Source organism: Penicillium crustosum (genome assembly GCF_028827405.1).
Source record: "Penicillium crustosum strain IBT 35664 chromosome Unknown utg000002l_segment0_segment0, whole genome shotgun sequence".
Taxonomy (NCBI): Eukaryota; Fungi; Ascomycota; class Eurotiomycetes; order Eurotiales; family Aspergillaceae; genus Penicillium; species Penicillium crustosum.
The window spans coordinates 5,850,494-5,864,173 of NW_026623123.1; the positions used below are offsets into that span (position 1 = coordinate 5,850,494).

A 13,680-nucleotide genomic window follows, 5' to 3' on the forward strand; every position below is an offset into this window, starting at 1 on the left:
CACCGGCTATAAGAAAAGGTAAATAGGGGAATTTGATTGCGTGAGCATAACAGGAAATCCCGATCTTCATATCTAAAAATACATGCCATTGCTCGCGTAGGTGGTGGAGAGTTCACCACCAATCTTGTCAGCCTCCAGCGTGACTTCTACGGACTGTACGGGAGTATAGGGTCTGAATGAAATTATAAGAGAAGTGCGGAAGGCAAAAAGTGCTACCTATGTAGGTAGTATATAAATCTTGGTCAGAAGGGGAGAACACTAGGTACTGCCTCGGGTTACCTGGGCAGCAATTTCTGAAAGCCATCGAAACTTTCAGAGGAAAGAACGCCCACTAGCTCACTCATTCCAATATTCATGGAGTAGCTCCATGTCCACTTTATTGCTTGGTCTCAAATATGATGCCAGTTCTTCCACGCCGCCTGACTGCTCGCGTGTTGTCCACCCATTACCAAAGTAGGAGTATCTGTTCCCCTTTGCCTCTTCTGTTTTCTCATACGTAAAATCTTCCCACCTTGGATCGAAAGATGCTTGGATCCGGTGGTGCCCCGAACCTGGCCACCAGACAAGATTGCGCGGTTGAGGGCCTCGAGATTTCAGCCAGGAGCTACATGTGTCGTTGACGACCTTGTCCCGAAAGTAATCCTCACAAAAGTCGTTGAATTCCTGGACAGCCTCTTTGGATGGCGTGATAGAGCGGTAAGACTGCAGTTGCAACTTTCTGACCACCTTAGCAATGTACGTAGCGGATATCTCGCACTGCAGCGGTGTGGAACCGCCCCCTCCGTTGCTTTGTGCCTGTTTGCTTATTAGCCTACAAGAGCTACAATGACAGTTGAATAATGTAGCATGAGCTCACCTGAAGAATGAAGAAGTAATTTGGCATATCGGGTGCCATGACGCCAAAGTATGTATCCGGGTATCCTGTGGCACCGCCTTCGCTCCAAGTTTGGCTAATATCCACACCGTTGCGTCCAATGGTCGGGAAATATGGAACGAATCCATTCGCAAATCCGGTAGCAGCTATTATGACATCGACTTCTCGCTCGGTACCGTCAGCCGTCACGATGGCCTTGTCAGTGATGCTGACAATCTTTTCTTGGATGTAGCTGACATGGGGACTCTGAAGGGCCTCCAGGTAACCCGGCGCCGGTGTCAAGCGTTTGCATCCCGGCGCGAAATCTGGGATCAGCCTTTCTAGCCACTCTCTACTCCCATTCACCCGGCGAGACATCGTCTCTATACAGGCTTGGCGTAGCTCCTCGTTTTCTTTGCTTCTTAATATGTTGCGTTGGAACTTGGTGTGCAAGGTTGCCTCGATGCGTTGACGATACTCAAAGTAGGCCTGAGGGTCGTTCTCAAAATTTGCCATCTCCGCTTCGGTGTACTGGTAAGCCCCAGGATTATCAGCTCGGGCCTCAATCCCGTTTTTCAGAAAAGTCGGGGTTACCCAAACTCTTGATCTCACATAGTGGTCGATGTGTGCCACACTTGGTAGTAGATTGGGGAGGATCTGTTGACCGCTGGCGCCGTTTCCAATGATAGCAACCCTTTTACCATTTAGGTTATAGGCCGAGTCCCAAGCTCCTGTATGCATAACCTTGCCCTTGAACTCAGTCAAGAGGCCCGGAATACTTGGCATTTGTGGCTCGCTCAGCCTTCCCTGGGCGTTGATGAAGAAGTTCGAATGCTCCAAGATGATCTCTCCTGTCCGTAGATTCTTGATCTCAACTTCCCATTGAGCATCTTCGGACTTCCATGTCGCCTTCAGAACTTGGTGACAAAGCTGAATGCTCGATTGGAGCCCGTATTTTTCAACGAGTTCCTCATAGTACGTGCGAATTTCGGCGCCTGAGGAGTAATACTCGGACCAACGCGGATTTGGCGCAAAAGTGGTTTCTATACACGTCAGAGAAGGCTCAAGGGGTATATCTAGAATAAGTGCTCACGGTAGCAATGCGATGGCACGTCGCACCTCACGCCTGGGTAGATATTTGCAGCCCACGTGCCTCCCTGTCCAATATTAATTTCTTAATACACTGCTGTGGAGAGAAGAGAATCGAGCCTTACCACTATTTCAAGCTTCTCGAAAACGCTGACTGACAGATTCCGGACTTTGCGCGACAGAATGATAGCTGTAATAATCCCGGCAAGGCCGGCGCCCACGATGATGACCTTCGCGGATTAGTTTCACAGTCAAATTGGTAGAGTACAAGTTGCTTACTTTCACCGGCGGGTGAGGATCAAGAGGTTCTGGCCCTGGCAAGGACTCTGACGACCCATTATCTCCCTTGGAAAGGCCTGTAGGATCACTAATACCGCTCATGTTCACAAATGACAGTACGACCCCAAACAATCGTTCTGGCAAGTTATTGGGATGGTACTACCTAAAAGGCTTTGATATAGGTTAATCCCTTAAACTTGCGACAAGATGGAGAATATCCTCAATTTATATGTCTAGTGGGAAAATACTCTACGTAATTTTCCGAAAAGGAAACTGTAGCATGGCTATCGAATGCAGATGTGGTTCGATCCGCAGTTTAGTCTAGTGGTCTTGTTTCCAATTATTCCACTTAACTCTTTCTACAACATAGGGATGGAATCTATTCTGGGAGTTGGTATGGGCTAGCACTATCTTGACGCTTCAAATCGGGTACTCTGAATTGCGAATCGCAAACTGCAAATCGCGACACGCGCCAAGGGGCTCCACACAAACGAGATAGATATAGCACGAATTAGGAAGTATTGTCGGACGTGAGGCCCGCTGCCCCCACGTGGATCGGGGTCTACAAAGTGAGTCTAGCCATAGTCAGAGATTGTCCCTCGGGATTGCGTCTTTTTGTTATGAATGGCGTCGAATGCCTATACAGGGCAGCTGTGTTCGCGCTAATAAACCACTTAGCGGAAAGCTTGGCTTTCTGTATCGTATTTTCGCAATCAAATGATATTGCTTCGCAATCGAATACTGATAGTAGGTTCCTTTAAATGTGTTCGGAACGTAGATTTTTAACAGAGTATGTATAAGGGCAGGGAACCGCACCATGCCAAAAAAAAATCATAAAACCTCTCCTTGTTGATTGTTCCAATTTCATTGATTCAGAATTAAAACCATTCTATTGTACAAACATCCTTGCTATAGCCCTCCCACAAGTCAAAAGAACGGACGAGCTTGAAGTTGCCGACGGCTGAGTACAAGACACCATGGCTAGCGCAGCAACAAAACACACTCAACACCCAGGAGTGCAGCGCTCTAGAAAACAGCGATTTGTCAACAAGATTTGGGATTCCCTTGATAAGTCTCCTGAGGATAGGAAGCTCATCGCCAAGATTGACTGGTTCATCTTGAGCTACGTCTGTGTGGCATATTTTGTCAAGTACTTGGATCAGACAAACGTACGTGATTTTTAGTTCAAAGTATATACTATCTCAGCTAATAATTGTCATTTCAGGTTTCCAATGCATACATATCGGGCATGAAACAGGATTTGGACATGGCAGGAAACGACCTGAATTACCTCACCACGTACTGGACCATCGGTTATATTCTTGGACAAATTCCATCTCAAATCATCCTGACGAAGGTTCAACCATCGATCTGGCTGCCATCATTGGAGCTGATATGGAGCATTCTGGTGATGGCGATGGCGGCAACGAAGGATCTCAAAACGATCTACATCCTCCGATTTTTCGTGGGCTTGCTCGAGGCGTCAGCCTACCCAGGTATCATGACTCTTTTGGGTAACTGGTATCAGCCATCGGAGTTGGCCAAACGTGCTTGCATCTTCCAGGCCTCGTCTAGCGTGGCCCAGATGTTCGGTGGGTACTTGCAAGCAGCTCTATACGCCAATATGAACGGTGCCCATGGCCTTGCCGCCTGGAGGTGGCTCTTCATTTTCGACGGAGTCATAGGCATCCCTATCGCCCTCTATGGTTACTTTGCGATACCTGACAGCCCGACCACTACTAAAGCGAGATGGTTGACGTCGGCGGAGAAACAGCGCGCTATCCAGCGCATGGAATCGGTTGGCCGTAAGCCTGCCAAAAGCCTCACTCTCAGGAACATCATCAACCTGTTCCGGGAATGGCCTGTGTACCTTTTCACGTTATCTTTCACATGCTACATCCAGGCAACTCGCGTCTACGCCTACTTCAATGTGTGGTTGAAGGAAACGGGAAATTATACCGTGGAGCAGGCCAATGTCATCCCCACCGCTGGCTATGGCACGTTGGTTTTTTTCACGCTGTTTTTTGCCTGGACCAGCGACGGCCTCAACAATCGATGGCTGGTCATAGTATTCGGCGCCACATTATCTCTGATAGGTGCCATAATACTATCCGTTTCAGTGCGACCGGATGGCAACACTGCCGCTATCATAGCAGGCTTTATCTTGACCTATCTGGTGACAGGCACCGCAGGAATCTATATGACCTACATCACGGAGGTCTGCAATTACAGCTACGAGCACCGCGCTCTGATAATTGCTCTGGCAGACACGGCGGGCTACGTATTTGTCGCCTGGCTGCCACTTTTTACGTTCAATACAGGTGAAGCACCGTGGTTCAAGATTGGCTACAAGATGACCGCCATCTTCCTTGGCCTTCAGATTTTTTTCATTCTTCTAGTGCCAATTGCACGGAATCGGTGGCCTGTAGGAAAATACCAGCACAATCCCGGGAATATGCGTGAGCATGATACCGAGGCACAGCCTGCTGTGTGATTGGCCATGCACTACAGAAGCCGGAATGCCCCATTCTCGTCGTTTGGTTCTACAGATGAACCAGAGAAAGGTTCTGGGACTATTATATTTGTTGAGATCGGTGTCTGGGGTGTCAGGACAGCAGCTCAGGATAGTTAGTTTTGTGTAGGATAATTAAAACCAACTCTCTAATCACGACTATACCACTAATTCACGCTCGAAGCACTAGAGATTTAGTAGAGTGAGAGGGTAAGATTTTATTAGCTATCTAGGCTATGCTATTGAAATCCTTCAATCTATAATTCTCTTCCTTCTTCCTTCTCTCTCCGGCCCTTTTGCCTTCCACGCTCAACAATATTAGAGACATAGACTTAAATTTATCCTGACTAGATATTCGGTAATTTATTGTACAATGCAGAGATGGTGCTTTCATACAAATTACCTAGAGAGGCCTTTGATGTTACAACAATCTGTATGCATGGCAGGAAGACAATTTTATTTAGCAATTCTGATCTCGTTTAATGCTAATGAAAAAGCCCTTGTGATTTTTTGAGATGGTATACAGCCTCAAGGTCATATACATGAAATAATTTGAACTATCCAATAACCTTTTCCATATACGTTAACCAATTCTCGCCGAGCACTTTCCTGATCTTCTGCTCGCTCCATCCTGCTCTTGCCATTGCAGGAGCTAACTCAGGTCGTTCTTCCAGCGACCCGAGTGGCTTCACGACTTTAGCACTGGTTCCCCAAGGTGTCGAACGTCTCGCATATCCCTTATCCCGGTTCGCCCAGTCCATGAATGGACTAGGTCGCGCATAGCCATCAGCATTATCAGCGCCAATGCCCACGTGGCCTTCACCACATACGGCTATGGCATAGTCCAGGCAGGCAACATAATCGTCAATAGTGCTATCGTTGCCATTAGGCAGATGCGGACCGAAGCAGTTAACGCCAATGTAGCCGCCTTTCTGAGCACATAGTTTGAGCAGCGCATCTGGCTTGTTCCGTGGGTGGTCAGAGAGACCCCTAGGGAAAGCATGAGAAAAGCACACGGGCTTTGACGAATAGTTGATGGCGTCCTCGCTTGTCTTCTCCCCAACATGACTCAGATCCACGATCATTCCAAGCTTTGCCATTTCGTCAATAACCTCACGACCGAAACCGGTCAAACCTGAGTCATTCAGCTCCGTGTAGCCAGCGCCCGAGTAGTTTTGCGTGTTGTACGTCAGCTGAAGTTTCCTGACGCCGAGATCACGAAACACCCGGAGATAGTCAAGCTGATCCTCAATACCAGCCGTATTCTGCCACGACAAGAGGACACCAGCTTTTCCCTCCTTCTTGGCACGCCGCACATCTTCGACTGTGTAAATCTGCGTGATGATGTTGCTGTACTCCTCGAACCATTTCTTCCACTGGATCACTTTTTTGATCGATTGTTCAAAGTTCTCCCAGATAGAGATTGTCCACGATGCGGCGGTGATACCGCTCTTGTGGAGTGCTTCAAAATTTGTCTCGCCAGGTTTCGCCACCAGAAGCGAGTCAAAATGGATACAGTCGTTGTAGATCTGACGTGCCTCGTCTTCGGTGACCATGGTTTCTGCGAAGTGAATGGAGCTTGAAAGCAACAGAAAGATCAGGGATATTTTCGAGAAGATGCGAGTTTAGACAAGTGCTATAATTGAAATTCATATCGTCTAATATATACCTACATATAATGTAGGTACAATGTAGGTTATAGAAATTGCGTCGGGTCCAAAAATTCCCAATCGGGAAAAAAAAAAGCACATAGTCCGACAGCTCCACCGTATCCATGAGCGACTAAGTGTGCCACCGGGGCACAGCTCTCTCATTGGATACTACCTGGACGCTTTTATCACCGCTCCCTCGAAGCATACATGTTAATTTTAATCTAGTTAACTATACTCCGTATACTAATTTCAACTTCTCTTTTATTTTTTTCTATATATTACACATTCAATATAGTAATTTTAAGAATAGTCAGCTGCTTATACGGCCTTATATTTTTTGATTGGTCTTTTGGATACTCTTTTTAGGTGTATACGAAGGCGGTAACAAAAACATATTCTGTGTAAGAGAACTCTATTAAATGTACAGAGTATAACCTTTGATAATAGAGGAAGAATCCACAGGCGAAGCTAAAATACTGTCTGGCAATATTAACTAATGAGAGAGTTGTGCCCCGGTGGCACACTTAATCGTCCGTTCGTATCGCAATTTGTGGTGAACCCTGACTTTTGACGAAATCGGGTCAAGAAATGACACCAGTTTAAGCTTCACACTTCCGTTACTAATAATTGGAAAATGAAGAAGAATTTCTGTCGGGCCCGTAAAGCGAAGAAATTCCCCTTTTCGATCTATCTAACGTGCAGCTCTGACATCCCTAGGCAGTACCTTAATGGAAGATGACTGGTGCATGGCATCGATTCCGAGTGGAAAAACCGCACCGCACGTCGCCCGCCCTAACTTATGAGGTCCCACCGCATCAGGCTAGCGTGTCTGTAGTTACAGCGACAAACGCCTGTTTACGGTGTAAACGAACCAAGAAGAAGTGCGACCGGTCGCTTCCAGAATGTCTCTTATGCCGAAAGGCCGGGGCTGGGTGTTCCTTTCCCACCGAAGCAGCCAGAACAACAGCTCAGTCTGCTCTACGCGCACGGGTCCAGTGGCTATCGGCCTTTGTAGACTCTCTCCTACCTCCTAATACGGCATCAATCTCCACGCTTGATACTGGTGCCGATCTATATGAGGCTACGGGGCTATCAGTTCACGCACAGACTGACAGCCGGATCCCGCTTGTGCCTCCCAACGAGGATGGCGTGGATTGCACCCGGGAGGAGCATACATTCAATAATACTCATACCGACCATCATACAATGACCAGCTCTTCTGTCGGAGATTTGTGCAGCCCCGTCTTATCGAACTCCCTGTCCTTGGCGCCAGCGCAGTCCCCAATTGCCAACAACTGCGCTAGGTTTCCTCCACTTGGAAATGTGTCACCTGGTATAGACGGACTACGTCTCATCCGGTCCTACTTTGACACTACACATCTGTCGTATCCGTTTTTGGATCCTGTTAAAGTCAGTAGCGAAGCCGAAAAGGGCGTTGGGTTCTTTTATTTTGGCGGAGGAGTCGATATTACCCCAGCATCTACACGCCTTTATCTGATCATGGTGATCGGATGTGAAAGATTGTGGCGTTCCGGAATGGTTTCCGACGAGGTCTTTAACAGATTTCAGGTGCCTCGCCAAGAGATTGTGCAAATGTGTTTAAGCAGTCCCTGCATCGAATCTGCTGAAAACTTGCTCCTTCTTACTATCTGCGCCCTCTTCGACCCACATCCTGATCCTCTCTGGATGCTTGCTGGAATACTAGGCCGGCTAGCTGTTTCATTGGGTCTGAACCGCAGGCAAGAAATTCCAGGAATGAGCCTTCTCGAGGTTGAATCTCGGCATCGTTTATTCTGGTCCATCTTCTCGATCGACAATCTTATATCAATCATATGCGGCTTACCTCTTGCAATTCAAGAGGTTGACTCTAACCTACCACTCCCGGGCGTCACTACAGAGGAGTTTGCTGCGCCAGGGCAGGCTGATCACATCACGACCTTGCAAGTTGCTCGGCAGGCAATTACACTTCGTCAGCTTGAAGGGAAATGTTTGCAGGCAGTCCATCTACGTAAGACACTGTTGCCTAGTTACCGAGAGAGACGAGCCACCATAACAGAGCTCCGTGCTGCAGCAGAGAACTGGTACACGCAGGGCTGTTTCCTCGCCCGCCGAGAGTTGCACGAGGTGCACTTCCACAACAGCGTTAGCTGGCTCAATGTGAACTATCATGGCATCCTCATTTTACTCTATTGTCCGTCGTTCTTTAATTCTCACCTCACCCCAAATGACCTAAATGATCTACGCCATGCAGTACGAAAGTATGTCCAGAGTGCTCATGTTCAGTTCCAGGACCGAGACCTAGCCTTGAACCATACAACCCTTAGCAAGATGCTGGTCATTTGCCGGATCTTGCTGCACTGTTACTTCCGATGCGAAGGGACGGCATCATTCCTAGACGAGCAGCAAGCCACCGTGCTGCAGTGTATTGGTATTCTTGAGGCCTTTCCCACCAGGTGGCTCATTGCCAAAAGGAGTTGCACTGTGTATAAACGCTTCTCGATCATTCTTCAACGACAACGCAGCCATTTTACAAATGAGCTTGCCGAAAATACACAATCCGCGGTCTTCGGGCCGTTTCCTTTTCCTGCCCACTCTAAGCTAGCTGCTATTGCCAGATGCCCTACAGATGATTCCGTGCAGAACATCGCCTCGGAACAGACCGAGACCAATATCCACGTTGTGTGTGATGACACAGAGTTGCTTCTGCAGGAGGTATTAGGTGTTTCAAGCATCTACAACTATTTTTCGGGGGAGCCGCGAACATGGCCGGAGCAATGACGCTTTACTAGAAATGTACCGTAACACACTGGTAAACTGGGAGTAGTCAGGTCTGGGTACTGCCTTTGGTTGCCTGGACATCAATTTCTAAAAGCTATTGAAACTTTCAAAATGAGGGAAGTACGCCCATTAGCTCACTCGTTCCAATATTCATGTGGTAGCTCCATGTCCACTTTGTTGCTTGGTCTCAAGTATGATGCCAGTTCTTCCATGCCACCTGACTGCTCGCGTGTTGTCCACCCGTTACCGAAGTAGAATTATCTGTTACTCCTCACTTCTACTGTTTTCTCATATGTAAAATCTTCCCACCTTGAATCTAAAGATGCTTGGATCCGGTGGTGCCCCTAACCTGGTCACCAGACAAGATTGTGCGATTGAGGGCCTCGATATTTCAGCCAGGAGCTACATGTGTCGTGGACTACCTTGTGGTTCGAGACCTTTGACCCAAACTGGGTCGTGCGGAAGTCTAATCTGGATGCGGTGGTGGACCTTGGGACGCATTGTGTGAAGTAGCGTACTATACCTTTTTTGGACATGTTACTGCAATTCACATTGTTCTCAATAAACAACCTTCTTCTACAGCTGTTCGTCTCGCTTCTCACTTTCGTGTCTCCTCTCTTCTTCAACCATCCACAGCCTATTTTACAGCTGTTTGTCTCGCCTTCTCACTTTCGTGTCTCTTCCCTCCTTCAACCATCCGCAGCCTTCTGTGATCTTCACCTTTTACACCCACGCTATGTCCACAGTTTCCGGTCTCCGGCGGGTTATTCGCCGCTTTCTTGCAAACCAGATTGACGCCCAAGACATGGCAAAAGCCCTGGAGCTTCCTAAGAAGCCTGAGCCCCTCCCGATTACCTCACTAAGTCTACCAGAAATACAGAAGATCCTTGGTCTCACTCTGGTTGTCGATGATGAGTTCGACTTTATTGCACCTATTCCCGTCCCGCAAGGTCTCAGTACGTTACCCTGATAAATCGTACAAAGAAATCTGCTAACCTCAGCTAGGACAATGGTTGGAAATAGCGGACCGCGCTCATGGTGCTAGCTGTGCAAACGAAGCCAGCATCCGCTGCAAACTTAACCTCCTCCTCCTCTGCGCCCATGATCTGGCATTGTCGTCTTCCAAAAAATCTACGAGACGCTTGAACATTCAGATGGAATGGATGTGGGCGTATAGCCCTGTGAAATTCGAAGGCAAGACACGGACGCTGTCGGGGCGTCCCGACTATGGCATATGGTACGGAGAGAAGGAAGACCTTGACTTGAACGCTGTCATCATAGAGGCCAAGAGACCGAATTGTGGTAGCGAAGGGGTTCCACAAGCACTCGCATATATGGGTAAGTACCTCACGATATCGTCGTTATAAAGTACCCCTAGGCTAACCTATCAAAAGGGTGCATACATAAGCAGCGCAAAGACGTTGGCAAGGAAGACACCACCGTCTACGGTATCTCCACTGATGCCATGAATTTCACGTTCATGAAGCTCGACAATGAGTCTCGAGTAAGTCTATCTAAATCATGTCAGTGATCCTAATTCTAATGCTTACTAGTGGTCGTTCAAACCAATTGGCATCGTTGGAAATGGGTTCGAGCAAGTGCTTGGTCTGCTGGTCTACATAATGAACAAAGCAGTGTCAATGTCCCCCGCCACCTCCAAACGCACGTCTCGCCGAGCCCAACAAGGGTCAGGGGAGTCTGACCTGAGCTTCGACTATGACCCTGAGATGGATGAAGTTGAATGATTTCGTCGCCGCATTCATCCTCTGTCTTTCTTCATTGCATCTTCTTCCTCTTCATTGCTGGTCGTTCTTTCCTCGTTGCCTTCATATCCGTCTTGTTACCCTTTCCTACTTTGCTATGTCCTCCACTCCTTGCTCTTCTTACTTTTAGATGATATCATCTACAGAGAACGGAACTCGTGTATCCCCTCAAAGATAATATCCAAGTAAAAATTAGTCTCACAAAAGTCGTTGAATTCCCGGACGGCCTCTTCGGATGAAGTTATACCAACTTAGTAGTATGTCCTGAGATCCACCTTGGTAGGATCCCCTGAGCTAGAAATTTTCTTTCTTTTAGTAAAATTGGTCTTTGGAGACCCTCTGCGAAGGAGGCCTGTCCCCCGGCAAAGCCGTTATCCGGTAGAGCTGCGACATCGCCCATGGAGGGCTGGTGGGCATGCCCATGGACGGGCCCTACCCTTAGGGCCTGACCTTGTGACTAGCATTATTTGTGCATTTTGGCTCCATATATATACATAGCAGCGGCACTGGCATATCGTAGGTTTAGAAGGCTTTATATTGTATATTAAGTTATTGTATAAAGCCCTCTGAGCCCTATTTTACACTAGTTGGCTTCTGCATCATGACATGGGTATTCTAGCAGTCAACTTCTTTGTCTATGTAGTTGTATTGGACTACAATGTTCTCTTTGTCGAAGATGGTCTATGTAATTGCTATTCTTGTCGCACTTGTTGTGCTCGTTGCTCTCAGTATCTTCGACTTCAACCTCTTTGTTTACTTCCTTAGCGTCCGTCTATTTAGGGACCGTGATCTCAGTTCCCATTATCCCATTATAATTATCTATCTTGTGTCGACTCTTGGTACACTATGTTCTTTTTTTGGCCCCTTTGTATGTACTTGAAAGCGATACTCACGGTCGAGTATGCGCCACCTATTTGACACTCGTCTATATAATCCTTGACCTCTCTCGGTGCTATACAGAGAAGTGCAAGTTCATCATTCATCACTCAATACATCACTCAACATTCAATACTTTATTTTTACGTATTACGATCAAATTCCAAACATTCACAGATATGCCTGGTTGTTGTCCCTGGAATTGTTTCAGTCTCTGCCGTCGCCGCCCCAGATCCCCCGGTTTTGGCCCTGACGGCAATGATCATATCGAACTACAATTCATAGCCCCCCTCCCCCTGCACCAGACGTACCCGTCCCCCCAGGTACTACCTTTTTCTTGTCCTCTCAGCCTGGCTCCGACCCATCCGTTAACCCAAACGATTATCAGTACGGTAAGCGCGAGATGTGGGGACACTTGCGACAGAGATGGATTGACAATGAAAACGAGCCCAACTGCACAGTACAGCTACCAGAATTTGAATTTAAAGACTTGACCCATGCTAAACACCGATCTCAAAGATGGAAAACAAATTTCAACCGCTGGATTGAAAGACCCCACGTTATCGAAGAGGACCTCGCGGATCGTGGGCTCCCTGTAGGTGAAGAAAATTACCACGATGTCAAGATCTCAAAGGACAGTGTCGTTGCACACCTTAAAAGAGGAATGGGAACTAACTTTTATCATATCACGACTGCAATTGGAGTTATTGTACTGAGAAATGCTTACAGACACGATGGACCTTGGTGGAGTCAAATCGCCCTTGCACAGTACGATATTCACTTCGCCGGGAATGCCTTGAGACATATCTACCTTGAAAATGTTGTCAACGACGATACTACCGACTGTGTGCGAACAATATGGGCCGACACCCAACCCCCTAACTCCCAGATATTTGACATAGCTCCAGCAGCAGTAAATCAGATGTCCTGGGATTTCGATACTCCCGGATATAAGGCCATTCTGGGTACAGAGCTTGGGAAAGGAGCAGCTGCTATTGTTTTGTCGGCATACCCCAGAGGTACACATCGTGTCACCAGAATCGTGGTCTGGAGGCTTGGTGTCTTGCAGATACGACTTGATATTGAAAACAAATCTTACATCAATGTAGGCAGTGGAGGCTTATAGGAACCTTGTGCATACAAATCGATTCTGTTGGCTGTGTGCGATTAATGCAGCTATTTCCCTTTCTGCCCCTTGTTTTCTCTTCGTTGGTTCATATTTATTTGATAGAGTGCTTTTAAATACCATATATTATTTTTCTTTTTCAACCGAACTATTTCTCGATAAATCTAGATGGTGTAAATATTTGCATATTTCATGTCCACTTTCTGTTTAGAATGTTAGATTCAACGTAGAGACACCCGTGGAAACTAGTGAACGGGCTTCCAAGGTTGAACAAGCAAAAATTATGAAATCATAAAGAGGGGCTCCAGGGTTTCTCTATCAAGTGAAGCCCCTCGTATTTTCCATGTACATCTGGATCACGTCTCTGGCCTGGGTGGTCTTTTCACCCCTCTCCTCTCGTGATGATAAACTAAACATACTAGAGTTGGTTTTAGACCTATCGAAATGTTTTGATTACCTTCGTTGGATGTATGTTGGATGCAAGAAAATCAAGTTCTAGATGTTCGAAAGTCCCCACACTTTTATGCGGGGGGAGCCTATATCGACGTAAGAGTCTAAAACAGTCCATGTCAGTGTATATTTGAAACTGCAAAGTTTTAGATTTTAGGAATAGAATAGTGATATTATCCTCTAAACGTACAATATACAATATACTTACTACATATATATATATCCATGGATGTATGTACCATAGCTATGTTATACATGTGATATGTTTGTCAAACACAAGACCCACCAACCCGATGATGTCA

The 13,680-nt window shown here is 46.9% G+C and overlaps 6 protein-coding genes across 6 annotated transcripts; 4 read left to right on the forward strand and 2 right to left on the reverse strand.

The window, feature by feature from the left end:
• Positions 1-336: 336 nt before the first annotated feature.
• On the reverse strand, positions 337-2,323 carry N7487_005715 (flavin-containing monooxygenase; the record flags this gene model as incomplete). The annotated part of the gene is made up of 5 exons (XM_056873462.1): positions 337-795; positions 857-1,896; positions 1,947-2,010; positions 2,068-2,172; positions 2,222-2,323. 5 exons carry the CDS (start codon positions 2,321-2,323, stop codon positions 337-339), a joined length of 1,770 nt encoding a protein of 589 aa, XP_056731182.1.
• Positions 2,324-3,198: 875 nt separating this feature from the next.
• On the forward strand, positions 3,199-4,715 carry N7487_005716 (MFS transporter ACS family pantothenate transporter; the record flags this gene model as incomplete). The annotated part of the gene is made up of 2 exons (XM_056873463.1): positions 3,199-3,390; positions 3,447-4,715. 2 exons carry the CDS (start codon positions 3,199-3,201, stop codon positions 4,713-4,715), a joined length of 1,461 nt encoding a protein of 486 aa, XP_056731183.1.
• A 575-nt stretch (positions 4,716-5,290) lies between these two features.
• Positions 5,291-6,289, reverse strand: N7487_005717 (uncharacterized protein; the record flags this gene model as incomplete). The annotated part of the gene is made up of 1 exon (XM_056873464.1): positions 5,291-6,289. One exon carries the CDS (start codon positions 6,287-6,289, stop codon positions 5,291-5,293), a length of 999 nt encoding a protein of 332 aa, XP_056731184.1.
• An 831-nt stretch (positions 6,290-7,120) lies between these two features.
• On the forward strand, positions 7,121-9,163 carry N7487_005718 (Zn(II)2Cys6 transcription factor; the record flags this gene model as incomplete). The annotated part of the gene is made up of 1 exon (XM_056873465.1): positions 7,121-9,163. The coding sequence occupies one exon, from the start codon at positions 7,121-7,123 to the stop codon at positions 9,161-9,163; it is 2,043 nt and encodes a 680-aa protein (XP_056731185.1).
• A 736-nt stretch (positions 9,164-9,899) lies between these two features.
• Positions 9,900-10,908, forward strand: N7487_005719 (uncharacterized protein; the record flags this gene model as incomplete). The annotated part of the gene is made up of 4 exons (XM_056873466.1): positions 9,900-10,119; positions 10,169-10,501; positions 10,558-10,667; positions 10,717-10,908. 4 exons carry the CDS (start codon positions 9,900-9,902, stop codon positions 10,906-10,908), a joined length of 855 nt encoding a protein of 284 aa, XP_056731186.1.
• A 1,073-nt stretch (positions 10,909-11,981) lies between these two features.
• On the forward strand, positions 11,982-12,928 carry N7487_005720 (uncharacterized protein; the record flags this gene model as incomplete). Its single annotated transcript, XM_056873467.1, has 2 exons — positions 11,982-12,125; positions 12,152-12,928. The coding sequence occupies 2 exons, from the start codon at positions 11,982-11,984 to the stop codon at positions 12,926-12,928; spliced, it is 921 nt and encodes a 306-aa protein (XP_056731187.1).
• Positions 12,929-13,680: the final 752 nt, after the last annotated feature.